Genomic DNA, 22,646 nt, shown 5'->3' with positions numbered 1-22,646 from the left:
TAACAATGATGTGAGATGTCAATAGAGGAAATTGGGTCTGGAGGGAGTACTCTACTTCCTACTTGATTTTGTGTAAACCTAAAACTGCTCTAAAAATGAAGTGTATTAATATTATTAAAAACACACAAACAATTTTGATCTATTTCCTAACTTCTTAATAGTATAAGTTTTAAGGTCATCAAAAATTTGAAAAGATAGCATGCAGATACATTGCATTGTAAAACAAAGAGATTATTGACATCACATAGGTTCAGTGTTAACTAAAGTATTATAATATATTTCAACATTGATAAACAAATACTAAAATTTATGGTATTAAGGTCTTTAAGTTGTTTGGGTTTTGCTTGTTTTGTTCACCTGGCAGATAATTCAGAAAAATCAATATGTTAAGTTTTACTTTGTTTCTAAATTTGGTGGATAGTATAAAACTAATATTACAGGCAGTTTATATATAAATAAATATGTTTAAATAAGAGGCCACTTACCACTATATTTGATCACTCGAATTGTTGAATCTCCTTCACCAAATTTGGTGAGAGGAGTCAGTCGGACTTCATAAGCCTCTGGTTTAATTAATTCAGTCAAGTTATATGTAATTAACTCTCCCTTTTGAATATTCCCATTTATTTTAATCTCCTGTTCCCACCAACGCTGCTGTCCAGCCTGAAATAAAAGCAATTATATAATAATTTTTCCAGTATTTTTCTTTACAGGTACTTATTGTGTTTTAGGTAAATGGAAAAACAGTCTGGAAATTTATTAAATAGCATATTATGTTAGATAAACATATTTTATTAAAGTCTAGCTTTTCTATAATGAGCAGAAAAACTGCCAAATTATGAAAGGTAAATTAAATAGATTTAAAGGACTTAAGTCCTTAAGCTATCCAATAGTAAGTAAAATTGGAGAGTTCAAACAAAAATCCTTGATCCGAAAGTTTGGAGGAATGTTAAATCTACTTCTTATTTAACATATTCATAGAATATTAGACTCTTGAATACCTGCAACTTCTTTATTATATAAACAAAATATGTATTCCATACATAACAGTTGCTAAGATGTATTGTAGACATTAGGAACATAAAACAAACAAAACCAATTCCTTGACTTCTTCCAGTCTATTAAAAAGAGTTAATAAATATTGAAAAACTTATATAGCCTACAATGATTTCAGAGTCATATAAGCAATGAAGAAAATATGAAAAATGACAATGAGATCAAGAGTGATGAGGGAACATTGGTGTGAGGAATTTTGTGCCCAGGACACCTTTATAAGAAGGATGCTGGGAGTTTCATTACATAAGATGAAAGTTAGGAATTTATCACTGGATCTGCAAGATAGACACATTGGTGCCCTTGAAATAAGTGATGCCAGTGGAGTAATGAAGATGAAAACCCACCAACATGTGAAAAGAATAATAGGAGCCAGGTACAGTGGCGTACACCTGTAATCCCAGTGGCTTGGGAGGTTGAGACATGAGAATTGTGAGTTCCAAGCCAGCCTCAACAATGCAGTGAGACCCTAAGCAACTCAGCCAAACCCTTCTCTAAATAACATACAAAAAAGGGCTGAAGAGAAGGATGTTGCTCGGTGGTTAAGCACCCATGGGTTCAATCCAAGTACAATAATAAGAAGAAGAATGGGTGTCACTGTACCTTCCACACTAAAAAAACAGAATCTCAGAACTCATGAAATTTTACAGGATTCTTTATATAAACTGTTCAGGAAACAAGTCATTCTGATCTTATACAAACCTTCCAGAGATTTTAAAAAATATATTAATAATTCCTTAACTAATTTCATTTAAATAAAAAACCTTAAAGGCAGTATAATAAAAACAATTACATACATATAAACCAAATTTATCCATGTAAGATTGGAAATGTAAATTTATTAGCTGCCATGCATGATGCATCCAAGCTGATTAACTTTACAAGTAGGCAAGAATTGTCCCCATTTTGTGTGCATGTATAATACTCTCTGTATTTAGATATATATTAAATATATTTGTTTTATAATATGCTTTATGCTACTTTTCATATTTTAAATATATGATGATGTTCTTCTTGATGTTTTGTTCTTTGTATTTACTTGGGGTTTTTTGGGCTATGTGCTGATCATGTGGTTTAACATTCTATCACGGATGGTTCTTTGAGATTACGACAAAGACATTTGCTTTAGAGGTGTTCCTTTCTTCTGACACGTTCCTGAGGGCATCAACAGTGTGGTTCACTTTTACTTTGATTGTGAAACCCTTTGGTATCACAGATTAAAGTGGAGAAAATGATGCCTTGCTTTCAGCGGGCCTTGGGTTTTCATTCTTGTCTGCCTCAAAACTGCAAACCATTGTGAATCAAAGTTCAAGTTTGAGTGAGTTGGTGGACAGCTGAGGGCAAAAGCATTTTCAGTAGAAAATTCATTTATTCCTTTAGATTTCCATTTTCCTTTAGATTTTTTCCTGGTAATTTCTCTCTCTCTCTCTGTGAGTGTGTGTGTGTATGTGTGTGTGTGTGTGTGTGTGTGCGTGTGTGTGTGTGTCTTTCTCTGTGCACACATAAACGTAAGACTTTATATGTACACACATTGACACACAGGCAAACACATACATGCTGTATGTATGTATGTGTGTATGTAAGTATGTATTCATATATCTATATATTTGTTTTCTGAAGGTGAGGTAGTCCTACTTATATAATCTATACTGTTCTCTATCTGGAAATAAAAATCTCAAATATGTAAATTATTCTCACATTTTATGCAAAGAACTCAGTCTCAGGAAGATCAAATACATAATTTTAAAAGGCAAAACACAGGAAAATATGTTTAATCTAATTTAAATATTGTGCAACATATACCTATATTAAAACATAACATGGTACCTCTTTAATTTGTACATTTTTAGTGTTTTTATGTATCATAAAAAACTTAAAAACTGTTTTGCAGTACTAGGGATTGAACCTAGTGCTTCATGCATGCTAGGCAAGTGATCTACCACAGAGCTATATCCTCACACATTTTAATTTTATTTTGAGACAGGATCTCAGTAAATTGCCAAAACTTATGATCCTCTCTGCTTCCTGAGTAGCTGGGATTACAGGCTTGCACCACCATGCCCAGCAATTTTTTTATTTTAAGAAAAAAATTAAAATGGATAAATCACTTGGGAAAAACCAAAGAGAATATCATTATCACCTCAAGTAATAGATTGTTTTCTTGAACAGAAAAGTGTGGATCATAAAGAAAAGCTAGAAATTTGGTCAAACATGAAATTAATGTTAAATTTAAAATTTCAATTTAAACATTTGTTTTCATCAGTATTCTCCATTAAACAGGAAAAATACAAGCCAGAACACTGAAGAAGATATTTGTAACATAAAATTAATATATTAAAAACTCCTATAAGTAAATAAGACAAAGAGTTCAGTAGCAAAAGAAGCCAAAGAAGAACAGATGTTTCATAGATGAGGAAACTCCAATAACTAATTAGGGAAAAGTCTCAACTCCCATAATGCCCCAAGGAAATAGAAATTTAAACAACACTATTTTCCATCATCAGATAAACAAAAAAAAAATTTAAAAGCAACAATATTCAAGTTTGGTATAGATATATGCAAATTAATCAGACTTTTTATGACTGTCAGGCCAGTGTGTAAAGGATGGGAAATGAGTGAGTTTTTATCCCACTTACAAGCTAAAGAGCCTACAATAGAATAGTGAGTATACACAGAAGACTGGAGACAATTCTCTCAAGGAAAAAGATTCATGGCACAGCAAAGTCACTCAGGGTCCTCTACTCCAGATTTTTCAGTAGGAAATTCATTTGTTCCTTTAGATTCCCACTTTCATTTAGAATTTTGGAGGATTCTTTCTGTGCAAATGACCTTGAAAAGATAGGCTGCCATGAAAGGGCAAATAGAGCCTCTGTACAAGATATACAGAAACTATGAGAAAAAACTGTTTTCCAAAAGTATACTTGATGAATATGTAAACTGCTATAAGTTTTCAGAGCAATTTATCAATAAAAACAACGCTGTTATATAAACTCTTATATTTACAATTAGGGATATTCATGACACAAAAGACAAAAAAAAAAGATCTAAACATCCATCAACCAGGTAGAAAGATCAAATTATACACAGCTTATGAGATGGGCTGCAAAATAAAGCATAGAAAAGGAACATAAGCTGCACATATTGACATGCTTGGATTTTGGAAAAGTAATGTTGAGATTGCATTTATTTTGAAGCAAACATAAGATAAAATTTAATTTTAAATCACATATTTTGAAAAGGGACACATAGATAAGTACTCAAGTAAAAAGAAATGCAGAGGCATGGTGAAGACTGATACCAAATTATACTATGTACAAAATTAATATGCCACAAGGAATGGTCACCGTCACCTTTATGTATATCTATAATTCCCTAATTAAGTAAAAGTATAAAGAATAGTAGGAAGACCAATAGAATAACCAAAGGGAAACAGAAAGAGAAAAAGGGGAACAGGAAGAGGAAGTACTGGAGACTGAAGTGGAACAAACTGTAATCCATGACTGTATGATTACATTAGGATGAATCTAAATATTATGTATAACTATAATGTATTAATAAAGACATTAAAAATTTAAAGGAAAAAATGACACTGGTTACATGGTTAGGGGAGTGTCAAGAGAAGGGGCAATTGTGAGATGGAAACAGAGTTTGGTGATTTTTCTTTTAGGTTAATGATAGATATACAAATCATGATTATATTATTTTATTTAATTGCTTTTATTTTTATTTTTTTATTGGTTGTTCAAAACATTACAAAGCTCTTGACATATCATATTTCATACATTAGATTGAAGTGGATTATGAACTCCCAATTTTAACCCAAATGCAGATTGCAGAATCACGTCAGTTACACATCCACAATTATACATAATGCCCTATTAGTAACTGTTGTATTCTGCTACCTTTCCTATCCCCTACTATCCCCACTCCCCTTCCCTCCCATCTTCTCTCTCTACCCCATCTACTGTAATTCATTTCTCTCCTTGTTTATTTTCCCATTCCCCTCACAACCTCTTATATGTAATTTTGTATAGCAATGAGGGTCTCCCTTCATTTCCATGCAATTTCCCTTTTCTCTCTCTTTCCCTCCCATCTCATGTCTCTGTTTAAAGTTAATCTTTTCTTCCTGCTCTTCCTCCCTGCTCTGTTCATAGTTGCTCTCATTATATCAAAGAAGACATTTGGTATTTGTTTTTTAGGGATTGGCTAGCTTCACTAAGCATAATCTGCTCTAGTGCCATCCATTTCCCTGCAAATTCCATGATTTTGTCATTTTTTTAGTGCTGCGTAATATTCCATGGTGTATAAATGCCACATTTTTTTATCCATTCATCTATTGAAGGGCATCTGGGTTGGTTCCACAGTCTAGCTATTGTGAATTGTGATGCTATGAACATCGATGTGGCAGTATCCCTGTAGCATGCTCTTTTAAGGTCTTCAGGGAATAGTCCGAGAAGGGCAATAGCAGGGTCAAATGGTGGTTCCATTCCCAGCTTTCCCATGAATCTCCAAACTGCTTTCCAAATTGGCCGCACCAATTTGCAGTCCCACCAGCAATGTACAAGTGTACCCTTTTCTCCACATCCTTGCCAGCACTTGTTGTTGTTTGACTTCATAGTGGCTGCCAATCTTACTGGAGTGAGATGGTATCTTAGGGTGGTTTTGATTTGCATTTCTCTGACTGCTAGAGATGGTGAGCATTTTTTCATGTACTTGTTGATTGATTGTATATCCTCCTCTGAGAAGTGTCTGTTCAGGTCCTTGGCCCATTTGTTGATTGGGTTATTTGTTATCTTATTGTCTAATTTTTTGAGTTCTTTGTATACTCTGGATATTAGGGCTCTATCTGAAGTGTGAGGAGTAAAAATTTGTTCCCAGGATGTAGGCTCCCTATTTACCTCTCTTATTGTTTCTCTTGCTGAGAAAAAACTTTTTAGTTTAAGTAAGTCCCATTTGTTGATTCTTGTTATTAACTCTTGTGCTATGGGCGTCCTATTAAGAAATTTGGAGCCCGACCCCACAATATGTAGATAGGAGCCAACTTTTTCTTCTATCAGATGCAGAGTCTCTGATTTGATATCAAGCTCCTTGATCCATTTTGAGTTAACTTTTGTGCATGACAAGAGAAAGGGATTCAGTTTCATTTTGTTGCATATGGATTTCCAGTTTTCCCAGCACCATTTGTTGAAGATGCTATCCTTCCTCCATTGCATGTTTTTAGCCCCTTTATCAAATATAAGAAAGTTGTAATTCTGTGGATTGGTCTCTGTGTCCTCTATTCTGTACCATTGGTCCACTGTCCTGTTTTGGTACCAGTACCATGCTGTTTTTGTTACTATTGCTCTGTAGTACAGTTTGAAATCTGGTATCGCTATACCGCCAGATTCACACTTCCTGCTTAGAATTGCTTTTGCTATTCTGGGTCTTTTGTTTTTCCATATGAATTTCATGATTGCTTTATCTATTTCTACAAGAAATGCCATTGGGATTTTGATTGGCATTGCATTAAACCTATAGAGAACTTTTGGTAATATCGCCATTTTGATAATGTTAGTTCTGCCTATCCATGAACAGGATATATTTTTCCATCTTCTAAGATCTTCTTCTACTTCTCTCTTTAGGGTTCTGAAGTTTTCATTGTATAAATCTTTCACCTCTTTTGTTAGGTTGTTTCCCAAGCATTTTATTTTTTTGAGGATATTGTGAATGGATCCTTCTCAAAAATAGACCATATATTATGCCATAGGGCAACCCTCAGTAAATATAAAGGGGTGGAGATAATACCATGCATTTTATCTGATCATAATGGAATGAAACTGGAAATCAATGATAAAAGAAGGAAGGAAAAATCCTACATCACATGGACAATGAACAATATGTTACTGAATGATCAATGGGTTACAGAAGACATAAAGGAGGAAATAAAAAAGTTCTTAGAGATACATGAAAATACAGACACAACATATCGGAATCTATGGGACACAATGAAAGCAGTTTTAAGAGGGAAATTCATCGCCTGGTGGTCATTCCTCAAAAAAAGAGAAAACCAACAAATAAATGAGCTCACACTTCATCTCAAAGCCCTAGAAAAGGAAGAGCAAAACAACCGCAAATGTAGCAGAAGGCAAGAAATAATTAAAATCAGAGCGGAAATCAATGAAATTGAAACAAAAAAAAACTATTGAAAAAATTAACAAAACTAAAAGTTGATTCTTCAAAAAAATAAATAAGATCGACAGACTTTTAGCCATGCTAACAAAGAGAAGAAGAGAGAGAACTCAAATTACTAACATACGGGATGAAAAAGGCAATATCACAACAGATGCTACAGAAATACAGAAGACAATTAGAAATTATTTTGAAAACCTATATTCCAATAAAATAGAAGATAGTGAAGACATCAATAAATTTCTTAAGTCATATGATTTGCCCAGACTGAGTCAGGAGGATACACAGAATTTGAAGAGACCAATATCAATGGATGAAATTGAAGAAGCCATCAAAAAACTACCAACCAAGAAAAGCCCAGGACCGGATGGGTATACAGCGGAGTTTTACAAAACCTTTAAAGAAGAATTTATACCAATACTTTTCAAGTTATTTCAGGAAATAGAAAAAGAGGGAGCTCTTCCAAATTCATTCTATGAGGCCAACATCACCCTGATTCCAAAACCAGACAAAGACACCTTAAAGAAAGAAAACTACAGACCAATATCTCTAATGAACCTAGATGCAAAAATCCTCAATAAAATTCTGGCGAATCGAATACAAAAACACATCAAAAAAATTGTGCACCATGATCAAGTAGGATTCATCACTGGGATGCAACGATGGTTCAATATACAGAAATCAATAAATGTTATTCACCACATCAATAGACTTAAAAATAAGAACCATATGATCATCTCGATAGATGCAGAGAAAGCATTCGACAAAGTACAGCATCCCTTTATGTTCAAAACATTAGAAAAACTAGGGATAACAGGAACTTACCTTGACATTGTAAAAGCTATCTATGCTAAGCCTCAGGCAAGCATCATTCTGAATGGAGAAAAGTTGAAGGCATTCCCTCTAAAATCTGGAACAAGACAGGGATGCCCTCTCTCACCACTTCTATTTAATTTAGTCCTTGAGATACTAGCCAGAGCAATTAGACAAAAGAAATTAAAGGCATAAAAATAGGAAAAGAAGAACTTAAATTATCACTATTTGAGGACGACATGATTCTATACCTAGAAGACCCAAAAGGATCTACAAAGAAACTACTAGAACTAATAAATGAATTCAGCAAAGTGGCAGGATATAAAATCAACATGCATAATTCAAAGGCATTTCTGTATATCAGCGACAAAACTTCTGAAACGGAAATATTTAATTGCTTTTAAATTTTAATTTGTTATATATGACAACAGAATGCATTATAATTCATAAAATATAGAGAGAATAAAATTTTTCATATCTCTGGTTGTACACAAAGTAGAGTCACATCCTTCATGTCTTCATACACATACTTAGGGTAATAATGACCATTGCATTCCACTCTCTTCCCTACCCCTATTCTCCATCCCTTCCACTTCCTCCCCTTTTCTCCTTTGCCTTATCTAGAGTTCACTTAATCCTCCCATCCTCCCTACCCCCTGCAGCATATTATGAATCAGCATGGGTGAATCAGAGAAAACATTTGGCATTTGGTTTTGTAGGACTGGCTAATTTCACCTAGCATTATAGTCTCCAGCTCCACCCATTTACCTGCAAATGCCATGATTTTATTCTCTTTTAATACTGAGTAAGATTCCATTGTGTATACACCATGTTTTCTTTATCCATTCATATACTGAAGGACATCTAGGTTGGTTCCACAGCTTAGCCATTGTGAATTGTGCTGACATAAACATTAATGTGGCTGTGTCCCTGTAGTATGCTGTTTTAAGTCCTTTAGGTATAGAATGAGGAGAGGGATAGCTGGGTTAAATGGTGGTTCCATTCCCAGTTTTCCAACTATTCTCCATACTTCTTTCCATATTGGCTACACCAATTTGGAGTCCCACTGGCAATGTATGAGTATTCCTTTTCCCCTACATCCTTCTCAACACTTATTGCTGTTTGTAATCTTGATAGCTGCCATTCTGACTGGAGTGAGATGAAATCTTAGAGTAGTTTTGATTTGCATTTCCCTAATTGCTAGAGATATTGAACATTTTTTCATATATTTGTTGATTGATTATATATCTTCTTCTTAGAAGTGTCTGTTCAGTTCCTTGGCCCATTTATTGATTGGGGTATTTGTTTTTTTGGTGTTAAAATTTTTGAATTCTTATATAGAGATTAGTGCCCTATCTCATGTGCATGTGGTAAGAATTGTTCCCAATTAGTAGGCTTTTTATTCTCCTCATTGGTTGTTTCTTTTGCTGGGAAGAAGCTTTTTAGATTGAATCCATCCCATTTATTGATTCTTGATATTAATTCTTGCACTATAGGAGTCTTTATGTACATCAGTGATAAATCCTCTGAAAGGGAAACGAGAAAAAAACTACTCCATTTACAATAGCATCAAAAAATATGAAATAAAATACTTGGAAATCAACAAAAGAGGTGAAAGACCTCTGCAATGAAAACTACAGAATGCTAAAGAAGGAAATTAAAGAAGACCTTAGAAGATGGAAAGATCTATCTTGTTCTTAGATAGGCAGAATTAATATTGCCAAAATGACTATACTACCAAAAGCACTGTACAGATTTAATGCAATTCCAATCAAAATCCCAATGACATTTCTCACAGAAATAGAAAAAGCAGTCATGGAATTCATCTGGAAAATTAAGAGACCCAGAATAGCTAAAGCAATCCTTAGCAAGAAGAGTGAAGCAGGTGGCGTTACTATACCAGACCTTAAACTATACCACAGGGCAATAGTAACAAAAATAGCATGGTATTGGCACCAAGATAGACTTATAGACCAATGTTACAGAATAGAGGACACAGAGACTAATCCACATAATTACAGTTATCTTATATTTGACAAAGGTGCCAAAAATGTACATTGGAGAAAAGATAGCTTCTTCAACAAATGGTGCTGGTAAAATTGGAAATCCATATGCAATAAAATGAGATTATATTAGTTTATATGTGCTTGAAATGTTTCTCTTTTTAAAAGAGAATTGAAGAATAAGAGTTATAGATGAGCAATTCTGAATTTTCCTAGAATACTTTCTCCCTTGAATTCTATGATGACAGGGCACTTTTTGGCTAATACTTTTTTCTTTCTTTCTGGAATCAGTTTTCTGAGCTAACAACCTTTAAGATCTTTTGTTTGGTGTTTCTGATTTTTTTTTTCTGATGGTTCTTACATTTGGACATACATAAGAGTCACTGGGTGACCTGTTACTAACCAAAATGCCAAGTGTCAACCAATGGAATTGTACTTCAATGATGCCTAAGCTACATATTGTGAAGCACAGCTTAGTCTTGCAAGATCATCTCATTACTACTAGTAGCAGCTTCTAACATTTCTACATTGATCAACTGTATGTTCAGATTAGGTAATTAATAATAAAAATAAACTATATATACCTTCCTTATTCTGTGCCAGCTACTATGTTAATTGTTTCATACTTAACAATCCACCACTAATCCCAGTAGGTAGGAATGTACAGTAGCTTTATTTTACAAATAAGAAAACTAAAGCAGAGGGAAGGTAAAGTAACCCTAAACAACTGTAAGGCTATACAGCTGCAGAGTACAGCTCTAAAACCTGTTATTCTCCAAATGACTTTTTCTGGGATATCAGTTTCCTTTGCAAAATACCCCAAATTTACTGCTCCCCTAGTTGTTTTTACCATAGCTATTATATATTTAGTTACAATACACTTACAATAGTTCTTTTCCCACATAGGTAACTAGCCATATACAACTTCTTATTAATTTTTATACTTATAGTATCTGGTCATTAACTTTATCATGATGTGTTTGGATTAAATTCTAGAATACAGTGTATATATGTAACCGGTCTCCCAGGAGTGTAGCCAGATTGCTAAGTTATTTCAGTGATAACTACATATAGTCACTGAATTTACTGGAAAATTCAGGTAAAGAATATAAAATACATATTGGAGAAGGATATAAACCTAATTCCAAAGAAAGTACTTATCTTTCATAGATAATTGTGCATAATTAATAGTAGACACTGCAAAGTTTCTGTCAGTTCTGGAAGCTAAAAATTCTAAAAAATAATGTAAATAATTATTTCACTGTCTATAGATTTTTTAAAAAAATTTATATATGAGCTAAAGCCAAAGTGCTGATATTTCAAAAGATGGAGAAAAGAAATTTAAACATAAATACATATAAAGAATAATTTGACTTTTTACTATTATCTAAAGATATGCAGGTTTAATCAAGGTATATTTTTCTGTGTTAATATAGGTTTAATACCACTCAATATTTGTATTACATCCTAAGGGAGAGACTGTAGGTATTCTGTTGTTATAATGAAATGTTCTACTCAAGTAGTTTTAGTTGGTGGATACATTGATGTTGTTACTTATTACAAACTCCAAAGTACATAACTTCATATGTGCATAAAAAAAGGAATAAGTTTGATTTCAAGTCTTTAATTTAAAGCTGTAATGAAAGTATATACTTCAGTAGTTGGAGAAATAAGCAATTAAATACTTCATATTGTATATCAGTGAGCTGTGCAAAATGGAAAAATGGAAAACTAAATGCAATGTTTGCACATGCACAAAAGAAAATGCAAAATCATTCTACTTCAATAATGTAAAACTGTAACATCCTCAAAAAATGTGGGATCTAAACCTAACTACACATGACAGTCCCAGATCATATCTGTAAGCATGGTGATAGGAAAGCAAATATTAAAATATTTTTATATCAATTAAAATTCCATTTTTAAATTTCTCACAAGACATTTGTTCCTTTCATATCATTAGGGGCTAAACGTAAAGCCCCCAAATTATAATCTAGGTGGCTTTTTATTAAAAGCTGTAATGTATTATTTTTTATCACAGAGGATAAAAAAAGGATATTGCTGAAAAATTCTCAGGAAGAAAAATCATACCGAATTTTCCCTTAATTTTACAAAAAAATATAGCTTGTTAAAGCAAATTAAGCAAAAAGTTGACCAGAGACTTTGAAATGTCAAAGGGAAAACAGTTGCCATCTTTTCTTTCCGACTGTGGCTCTTTTCAGAACTATCTCAAAGTACATTGAAAAGTACTGCATTTGTGAGAACCTCAAAGAGAAAAGGGAAAAAACCAAGTGAATACAAGACATATATACCCATAATTATTCTCCTTATTTTAATATAACTCTATAAGAGAAATATTGATATTCCCTTTTTACAAGAAAATGCTATTCTTCTTTACCAGCCATATGACTAGGAAAAATTAAGGGAGGATATTAGATATTCAGGTATTATAGACCCTAAATCCTGTATTCTTATGACTATCCCACAGAATATAAACTCTTAAAGATACATTTATGAGTTATAATAAAATTCCCGTATAGTCACCAATAAAAGATAGATGACATAGATTTAAGATGGAGTATTGTGTTAATAACTCCTTTTGGGGGAAAGGAAATAATAAATTACATATCATTAATGGACTTTATTTCTATTTTAAATGAATTAAAACATATTTATCCATCTAATTACATACCTTTCTTCTTTCATTACCAAATGTTGGAGTATTATCTTCTTCATAGTCCATTTAAATTCTTCTGAAGAGTTACTTTAATGCAATTATGGAAATATTTTGCTTATCATATTTTGCTCAAGATTTTTATACCTTTAGAGAAGGCAGTGTCTTTTTAAGATATACAACTGTTTATTAGTTTTGATCTGTTATGTCTTTGGAAGCTTTCATTATCATACCTAAATTATAGTTAAGTAGCATTCCTTGAAAGTCAGCCTTAGGTTTTGACAGACTGATTTATGACTAGTCCCTCAAAAGATTGCCTTGATGTTTACTGAGAAAAAATTAGATGCTATCCCCCCAAACATATGAGGGCAATATGCCTTGCTTTTTGTTGTACTTCCATTGTCATAGATGTGATAGGTCACTGCCAAGTGCAAACAGTTGTCAGCTTGCATTGTATATCAGATTGCAATAAAAAAGCATTAGGATCTACATTTAACCAAAATTCCAAAGTGTAGTATGCTCCAGTATAAAAAAATGCAGCTAAGGTAATACAACTGACAAGTAATATTAACCCTTTTATAAGTCTAAACAGCTAGTTAGTTACATCCATTATTTGAAGAGAGTTCAAACCATAATTTTCTTGCTATTGAGATCTATAAATTGAAAGGTAAAATATCCAGAATTCCTGATTCCAAAAGTGAAAGAATATAACATAAAATTACTGGGCAGTAGAGAGCTATATTAAGTAGCAATTAGTGAAGGTACTGATTTCATAACCACCTGTTTGCTTCTTCTAAGAAAAAATATTTTTATTTTTAAAATTAAATTTTATCTCATTTCTGATGTCAGAAAATGAATTCTTGCTGATTCAATGTAAACTATATGTTTGAGATTTCAACCTGATAAACTCAGGTTTTAACCTCAATCACTCTGAGCACAAAGAAGTATCTAGAGAAGCAGGGGCAGCACAATGCCCAGCTGCAATGCATCTCAACCTGGTGGCATAAAGGGTGTTTATGATTTGAGATTCCTATTGATATTCTCTCAGACTTATCCAACTTTATCTAGTCTTCCTTGATCTATTCTAGCACTTAATGTTTGTTTATTGCGTTGTTGACACTGCCTGGCTCTTGGTGAGTAGTTCATTTCAGTCTATGTCTTTCTTGGGCAAATCATAAGACCTTTAGGTCTAACAGCATTATCTCTGCCCTTTTTAAGATATTTGGTGGATCCTGTCTGCTTCCCTAGTACCACAGAGTTGCAAAGAACTGACCAGGTACCATTCCCTGAAAATCTGACTCTGTTTACCCTACTATGCTACTTGAGAACCCCCAGGTGCAGGCCAAAGCTCCAAGGCTAATCTTTAAATCATCCTAACCCTATAGGTTGGAAAGCAAGCCACCCCTTCCACCCTCAAGAGGGAACTTGATGCCTTTCTCAGAGAATAGTTCTTGGACTCACTCTGTTGCTCTTCTCTTCCTTTTACTAACATATTTCCCTTTACCATGCCTGGGGACTCTGTGTTTGCACTAGGAATTTCATTCACTATTTTTATTCCTGACATACAGAATTTCGGAGCTCAACCTTTTTTTCTACCTCACTCATGTTCTGCTTACTTCCACCACCTTGACCTCCATTTGGCTAAAGCCTGTACTTTGAAGGCTATGGTTTTTTGCTTGAATTTTATGAAATCTATTCAAAACTTATTTGCCTCTTGTTTTGTGCAGGTAGTTGTCTGTGGAAGATAAATCCACATTCCTGGCCCATAAACCACAGCCTTCTCTGTTGTAATTTTTAAATAATGAAGGAGCAGTTGATCAAGAGAACAATAATAGCATTTCAAATTCCCAACAGCCTCTTGCAATCAAACATTTTAACTTACATAGTAAACTGTGGTCAAGTGCTGAGTATCTTGAAAATTATTCCCTGTAGTATTTCCTATTTACATTTCTTTTATCACTAATTACAATAATTTTCTATTATCAATAATGACGTAAATTAGATATGCAGGCAGAAGATCTAGCAAATAACACTGGTAGATAAAAGAAATGCCTTGCAAATAAACATTATTTTAAAGAAAAAAATAACTTAAGCATCATGTACACATAGCAGTTATCTGTGACAAACTAGTGTCATATCCTTGCTCAGTGCGCATAGGAGTGGAAATAATAGAAAGAGCCAGGTGTGGTGGTACATCCAGAGGCTGAGGCAGGAGGATCACAGGTTTCAAGCCAGCCCCAGCAACTTAGCTGAGGCAGTAAGCAATCTAGTGAAGCCTTGTCTCGAAATAAAAAATAAAATGGGTTGGGGATGTGGCTCAGTGGTTGTGCGTCCTTGGGTTCAATCCTCAGTAACAAGAACAAAAAAAAAAAAAAAAAAAAAAAAGACAGAAAAAGTAGAAGAAAAATAGAACATAAAGCTCTCTAAATATGTAGAATATGTGACAATGTTAAAAATTCAGTTCCAGGAAAATGAAGAAAAATATTAGAATAGAACTTTGAACAAAAGGTGGCCCTTTAGCATGTGAAAAAAGTCTTGCTTCTGTAATAAGTAAAAGTTAAGTAAAAATGTTACTTATGGGCTTTGCATTCTTGTAAATGAGCCTAGCATTTTATTCTATAGTGTTTAGTACAAACTGTTAGGTGACCTAAAGTTACATTCCAAATGTGACAGTCTGAAGCATATTAGAAGAGCTGTATGGCAATAATTTACATATAGTTAATATTTATTTAGTGATTACTATAAACTGGGATCTGTTATGAGCGAGTTATTAGTAAACTTAATTCTTATATTCTTATATTTTAACCCATTCTATTAAAATGTATAGATTTTTGTTTCTAAATATAAAAATTTCTATCAGAAGTAAAGTAATAAAAATAAGGAGAATAAGGTTAAAGATTACATCTTGGGAAGAATATAGAACAATGTTCAAATGAATTTTGTTATTCCTACATCTTCCTGTCTCTTCACATGACTATTTTATGTCCTTTGTAACATTTGAAATATATTTAAGAACACTAAGCTTAGATGTTATTATGGTTTGGATATTAGGTGTCCCCCAAAAGCTCAAGTGTGAGGCAATGCAGGACAGTTCAGAGGTGAACTGATTGGGCTCTGAGAGCCTTATTCCAATCTGTGAATTAATACTCTGATAGAGATTAACTGAGTGGTAATTGAAGGAAGGTAGGGTATGGCTGGAGGAGGTAGGTTATTGGGGGTGTAACTTTGAGATGTATATTTTTATCCCTAGTGAGTGGAGTCTCTCTGTGCTTTCTGATTATCATGTCCCTAGCCACTTTCCTCTACCACATACTTCTGCCATAATGTTCTGCCTCATATCAGACTCATATCAGGCTGTCTATGGAATGAGACCTTTGAAACTATGAGTCCCAAAATAAATGTTTTCTCCTCTAAAATTGTTCTTGTCAGGTCTTTTGGTCATAGCATTAAAAAAAGCTGATTAAAACATTAGAAATGCTTGAGGAAACTTCTTTTTTTAAATTTAATTTGCAGAATACTTTTTGTCTTAAGTTATAGTAACATATTTTTCTGTTTTATGTAGTTAATGAGTAACAAATTTCAAGATAAATTATAATCATGATTATGCAGACTACATTTGTAACATTATTTAAATACATGGCATGAGCGTTTTAGGCTTTTAATAAACAGGGCATATGAGGATGAATCTTCAATAAATTATCTTTATTTAGTTTAGAAAAGAACAGTTTCCTTTTGTGTAAAGAATAAGACATGTACACAATTTCAATAACTACAATTTCATCATCCAAAGCATTCTCTGATTATGGATATTTTCAATAATGAAACTTCAAGTTTCATTGTAAGCATACTATAATTATAGAAAAACATTTTAAGACTTAAAAATGGAAAAAACAATTTTGAACTTTTGCAAGCTTCCTATCTAAACTTAAACAAGGAAATGTGTCATGGAGTAGAACAGAATGCAGGTGGCTCTGGCTCAGAATAACTGTACTTAGGTCATAAGCAGGCTAATATACCCCCACCTGTAGGAAGTCTCAAAATAGAAGTGATGATTGTATTAAAAAGGGCATCTGGGATTCTTTGAAGAAATATAATGGAAAAAGTATGATTACAAAGAAATAGCAATCAAGCTAGAATGCAACTGGCATAGAAATAGATATAAACTAGTGAAACAGAATAAGGAACTCAAGCATACACAGCTAATATTTTACAAGGCCACCAAGAAGACACAATGGAGAAAAGATAATCTCTTCAGTTCACAGAGTTGAGCAAACTGGATTTTCACTATGCAAAAAAAAAAAAAAAAAGAAGATACTGAGTAATTATATGATCTATTAAAACAATTCAAAAGTGATTAAGTCCAAAGACATAAGACTTGAACCCATGTCCTAAGAGGAAATAGGAGAAAAATTCTTTGGTATTGGTTTTGGCAAGGACTTTTTGGATGTCTCACAAAAATCACCAAGCTATATGAAAAACTGAGAATATATGAAAATAAAAATATTATGTCTAGCAAAGGGAACAATAAACAAAATGGAAAGGTTTGGCAAAGACATTTGTAATCCATACATCAGACAAAAGGGTACATATGTAAATTATGTAAGAAATTCACATAACTCAATAGCTAAAATGAAAATAAGCCCAAATAACCCAACAAAAATGTGGCAAAAAATGTAGATTGAATAAACATTTCCCCAACAAATAAATAAAAGTAGACAAAGGTTTATGAAAAGGTGGTCAACATCACTAATCACCAGGGACATCCAAATCAAAACTACAGGAGCTATTATGTCACACCTGTTAGGATGGCTACTCTCCAAAACACAAGAGATAATGTTGGCAAGGATTTAGAGAAAAGGAAATACTTCAGTGCTACTAGTGGGAATGTATATTGGTAGAGCCACTGTGGAAAAACAATATGGAGGTTACTAAAGAAGCTAAAATAGATAATATGACCTAGAAATCTCTTTTCTGAGTATATACCAAAAAGAAATAGAATCACTACCTGGTGACACCTGCATGCCCATGTTCATTGAAGCATTATTCATAATAAATGAGATATGGCAACAACCTAAGTCTCCATCAGTGATAAATAGATCTAATGTATAATATGAGGTCAATAATCAATAATCAATAATGTGTTGTATACTGGAAATTTGCTGGACACATAGATGTACTCATGCACACATAGTAACTATGTGAGATGATGAATATGTTAAGTTGCTAAACTATAATAATCATTTTACTATGCATATCAAAACATTATATTTTATTCCTTAAATATATATTTTACAAACACATTAAATGTATTAACAGTACATCCACCTTTTAATAAAGTTCTCCTTTACTTATGATGTGGTTGCATCCCAATAAACTCTTGTAAATACAAATATTGTAAGTAAAAAACACATTTAACATAACCTAGCCTACCTAATGTTATATTTGGCAATGGAGAATACTATAGAAGATCAGCTATTATTTATTCTCATGGTCTCATGGCTTGGCTCCTTGCTGCATCCTATCATCATGAAAGAGTATCACATAGCACATTGCAATCCCAGAAAATGGTAAAAGTCAACATTTTGTTTCTATTGAATGTATCTCTCTTTGGCACCATTGTAAAGTTGAAAAATCGTAAGTCAAAGCATTCTAAGTCATGTTCTATTGCTCTGTATTAAATTTCTAGAAACAAATTTGACAGCTGCATTTCTTTAAACAATCATGTAAATACCTAAATAGATTGAGTTTATTTACTATTCTCTTTTATGATTTTTGTGCAAACGATACTGTCAGGCTCCTTTCAATTCAAGGTAACCACAGCTAGTAGGTTGCCTAAGTGATCACTTCCGTGTAACACATTCGGGCCTTATTCCACTACCAGACATCAGATAGGCTAATGTTTTAAGGATAAACTTGATTCATTTTACACAATTTATGGAACTGCAGTTTGGAATAATGTAAATTCTCAACTGAAGTATTTTTATTTACTAAGAAGTTTAAAAAAATAGTTATCAACTTTTTTAGGATTCATTATTACCAGTATTTTGCTCCAGAGTTTACTTGTTATTTTAATGTAATCTTCTAAAAATTCATTGGGGTGATATTGTTATCCTTAGTTTTTCAGTTGAGGAAACTGATTACCATTCTCAGGTCACATAATTGCTAATAAAGAGGTGATTCAGGAATGCAAAACTGGACAATTTCAAAGCCACCCTCTTAATTTTGACCATGACTCTTCATTTCCTACTTTTACATTTAATGTTTTGCTTTCATAGGTTTTCCTGAGCAAGATGAACTTTACTCACATTACCTTAGAAATATCATAATAAATTTTTCCACATGGAAGACCTAATTATGTTTACATAGTAATGGGAGATAGACAATGAAACAAATCTATTTTCAGGGTTATGTTAATGGTTTGATATGAAACCCCCAAAATCTCATGTGTGAGACAGCGCAAGAAGGGTTAGAGGTGAAATGATTGGGTTATAAGAGTGTTAACCTAGTCAGAGCATGAATTCCCTGATAGGAATTAACTGGGTGGTGACTATAGGCAGGTAGGAGGGGATAAAGGAGGTGGATCATTAGGAGACGGCCATATTGGGCTTTATAATTTGCCTCTGGAGAGCGAAACTCTGTCTCCTGGTGCCGTATCCCCAGCTGCTTTCCTCTGCCACATACTTCCACCTTGAAGTTCTGTCTTACCTCAGGCCTCAAGGAATGGAGTCAGATGTCTATGAACTGGAATCTCTGAAACATGAGTCCCCAAATAAATTTTTCCTCCTTAAAATTGTACTCGTGAGGTCAAAGCAGCAAAAAGCTGACTAAAATGGTACTTCAAAAAGCTTTTGATTTTTTAAGACCTAAGAATTCAAGTGAATTCCAACTCTATTTTGTAATTTTTATACAGTTTGTTTCAAATCTGCAAATATTTTCTCTGTTTATGCTGAGTCTGTACTCATAACTGTTACATAAATTAGTGGGTGACAGGATATAACATATTGTCTCAGGATAGAATGTGTTTGATAATTGACATATCCCCTCAACCATGTGTTTATAACTTCCACTTGTTAAAACAATGTTGAAAACCACCCAAGAGACTATGTATAATAGTAAAAAAATACTCATTTTTAGAAAATTAGATGTTACTATGAAAGTAAAACTTGTGTCCAATCAAGTTTGGAAATAAAACAAGTAAAATCATTTTCTTTTCATGCTTGGATCAGCAGGTGAAAGGACACCTCAACCTAAAGATTAATTTGTTTTAGACTAACCTTGATAAATTGGAATAAAGCAGCTCTGCCAGCATCCTTTTTCATAAAGTACAAATGGATGAGTAGTTAGATTTTGAGTATTTATGGTTTTTAGTTTTGATTAATCTTGATCTCTCTGATATAATATATGTTAATTTCATATAGAGCACTAATCTCCAGGATATATAAAGAACTCAAAAAACTTCACACCAAAAAAATAAAAAATAAAAAACAAACCCACAAATAACCCAATCAATAAATGAGCTTAGGAGCTGAATAGACACTTCTCAGAAGAAGATATACAATCAATCAACAAATGTATGAACACATATTCAACATCTCTAGTAGCTAGAAAAATGAAAATTAAAACTACTCTAAAATTTCATCTCACACCAATCAGGATGGCAGTTATCAAGAATACAAACAATAGTAAATGTTGGCGAGGATATGGGGGGAAAGGCACACTCATACATTGCCAGTGGGACTGAAAATTGGTGCAACCAATCTAGAAAGTAGTATGGAGATTCTTTAGAAAACTTGGAATGGAACCACCAACCACCATTTGACCCAGCTATCCCACTCCTCTGAGGTCTATACCCAAAGGAATTAAAAACAGCATGCTCTAGGGACATAGCCACTTCAATGTTTATAGCTGTACAATTCACAATAGCTAAACTGTGGAACCAAAATAGATGCCCTTCAATAGATAAATGGATAAAGAAATCATGGTATATACACACAATGGAATATTACTCAGCATTAAAAGAGAATAAAATTATGGTTTTTTCAGGTAAATGGATGGAGTTGGAGACTATCATGCTAAGTGAAGTAAGCTGATCCCAAAAAACAAGGGCAGAATTTTCTCTCTGATAAGTGGATGCTGATCCATGAGGAGGAAGGGTCGTAGGAAAAATGGAGGAACTTTGGTTGGTCCAAAGGGAGGGATGGAAGGGGAGGGGGCATGGGGGTAGGAAAGATGGTAGATTAGGTACATATATGACTGTACATGTGGTATAACTTTACATGGTGTACAACCAGAGAAATGAAAAGCTGTGTTCCATTTTTGTACAAAGAATCAAAAAGCTTTCTGCTGTCATGTACAACTGAACAGAATTAGTAAAATGTAAATTATTTTTTTTAATTTTAAATTTTTTAAAGGATTTACTTTTAATTTTGATGCTGACTTTTATGAATAGATAACTATACCTCTTTATATCTCTAAGATGTGTTACTATTGCTATTTTTTTATTTATTGCTAGCAGTCTTCTATTTTGATGCTATAAATGTCATCTGTCTCTTCCATATCTCATTGATAACTTCCGTTTTACTAAACTCCTTGTTTCTGGTGAACTATGATTATCAACCATCCTGCATATTGCCACTAAAATAATTTAAGATCATTCTTCTCCTCAAATTATTTGAGTGGTTACTTTTTTGTAATATTTTGTATTATAAAGGCCAACATCGAATACCCACTGTTACTTTAATGATTAATGTACTTTAAGTTCATAAAAATCTATAATGTCACCACAGATATAGTCTAGATTTGCAAGCTATTTTAGCTTGATACTACTTAAATAGATATCCATTTGTGCAATCAATGTGGCATTTACAGGGAGTAATCTCAGTATACTTTCACTGATTTTATATAGCAGAGCACACTGATTTGCAAATTTAAATATATTGATTTATTGATTTATTATAGTTTAATTCAATTATTAACATTGCTTAAATTAATAATCAGTGTTCAAAACTGCAGACTTAGGAAAAAATTTTTAAAAGCTGTTCCAATGAATAGGAATTAGCATCATTTATGGCATTTTAAATTTAAAATGTCAATAATTTTTCCTTTCATGAACATCATCCTACATTTACTGACACATTTATATATTCATTCAAAATCATCCAACTTGGGTTGGCATGATAAACAAAAATAATACAAAACTCAGCAGAGTAAATTTTTTGTATTATATCAGTATTTAAAAAATTAGGAATGAAATGAAGAACAGACAAGAATGTGAGGATATTAGGTAAACATATTCAAGCACAGTTTAATATAATTTTAAACTATATAATTTTTAATCTTAGAAAATAAATTTTTAAATCACCTGAAATATAAAATATTTTTTTTTTAGTGACTTGCATGGTCAATGAGATACAACTTTTTTTCTTAATGAATGTAAAGAATGATGCAGCCAATCTATTCCCAGTTTACTTTCTCTAGTAAAATAACCCAATTTTAGTGGTGTTACTTTCCTGAGCATCCTTTTAAATTTAGTGTGGTAACATAACCAAGCTGCTTCTGGGAAGGCTAGCACAGCATGCCTAAACAAATGGGAAGCATGTTTTTTCAAAGAGTTTACTTTTTATGCTCTGTTTTTACTCTTGATTCTGGCCTGGGGCTATTTTAGATCATAAGATAGCCTCAAGCATTAAAGTCAAGCACACAATAAATAAAAATTTTAAAAATTAAAAAGCTGTAACCTCAGGTACTTGATAATACAGTATAGCACCATGTCAACAGTGAACCCCTATTATCTAAGCTGGTTTTATGTGAAAAAGAAATAAACATCAATTTTATTGAAGCTTCTGTTATTTTGTTCTTTTCAGTTTTATATACCCATATATAATTTTAAGGGATGAATAGTAATATTAATAAGTGGTTATTGAGTTTAATCTATA

The 22,646-nt window shown here is 32.9% G+C and overlaps 1 protein-coding gene across 2 annotated transcripts in view; it reads right to left on the bottom strand.

Moving 5' to 3' along the window:
- The window catches only part of MDGA2 (MAM domain containing glycosylphosphatidylinositol anchor 2), a gene marked incomplete at both ends in the record, with an annotated part of 775,899 nt that overhangs the window by 35,857 nt on the left and 717,396 nt on the right, over positions 1-22,646 (bottom strand). For both annotated transcript variants that reach the window (XM_081292268.1, XM_081292269.1), the window contains one exon: positions 486-663. In XM_081292268.1, the coding sequence (XP_081148394.1) occupies positions 486-663 (178 nt within the window). The remainder of the gene's footprint in view (positions 1-485; positions 664-22,646) is intronic.

This window comes from Spermophilus citellus (assembly GCF_964194105.1).
Source record: "Spermophilus citellus genome assembly, chromosome: 4".
Taxonomy (NCBI): Eukaryota; Metazoa; Chordata; class Mammalia; order Rodentia; family Sciuridae; genus Spermophilus; species Spermophilus citellus.
The sequence above is the reverse complement of the archived record's forward strand: the minus strand, read 5'-3'. Positions and strand labels throughout refer to the sequence as shown.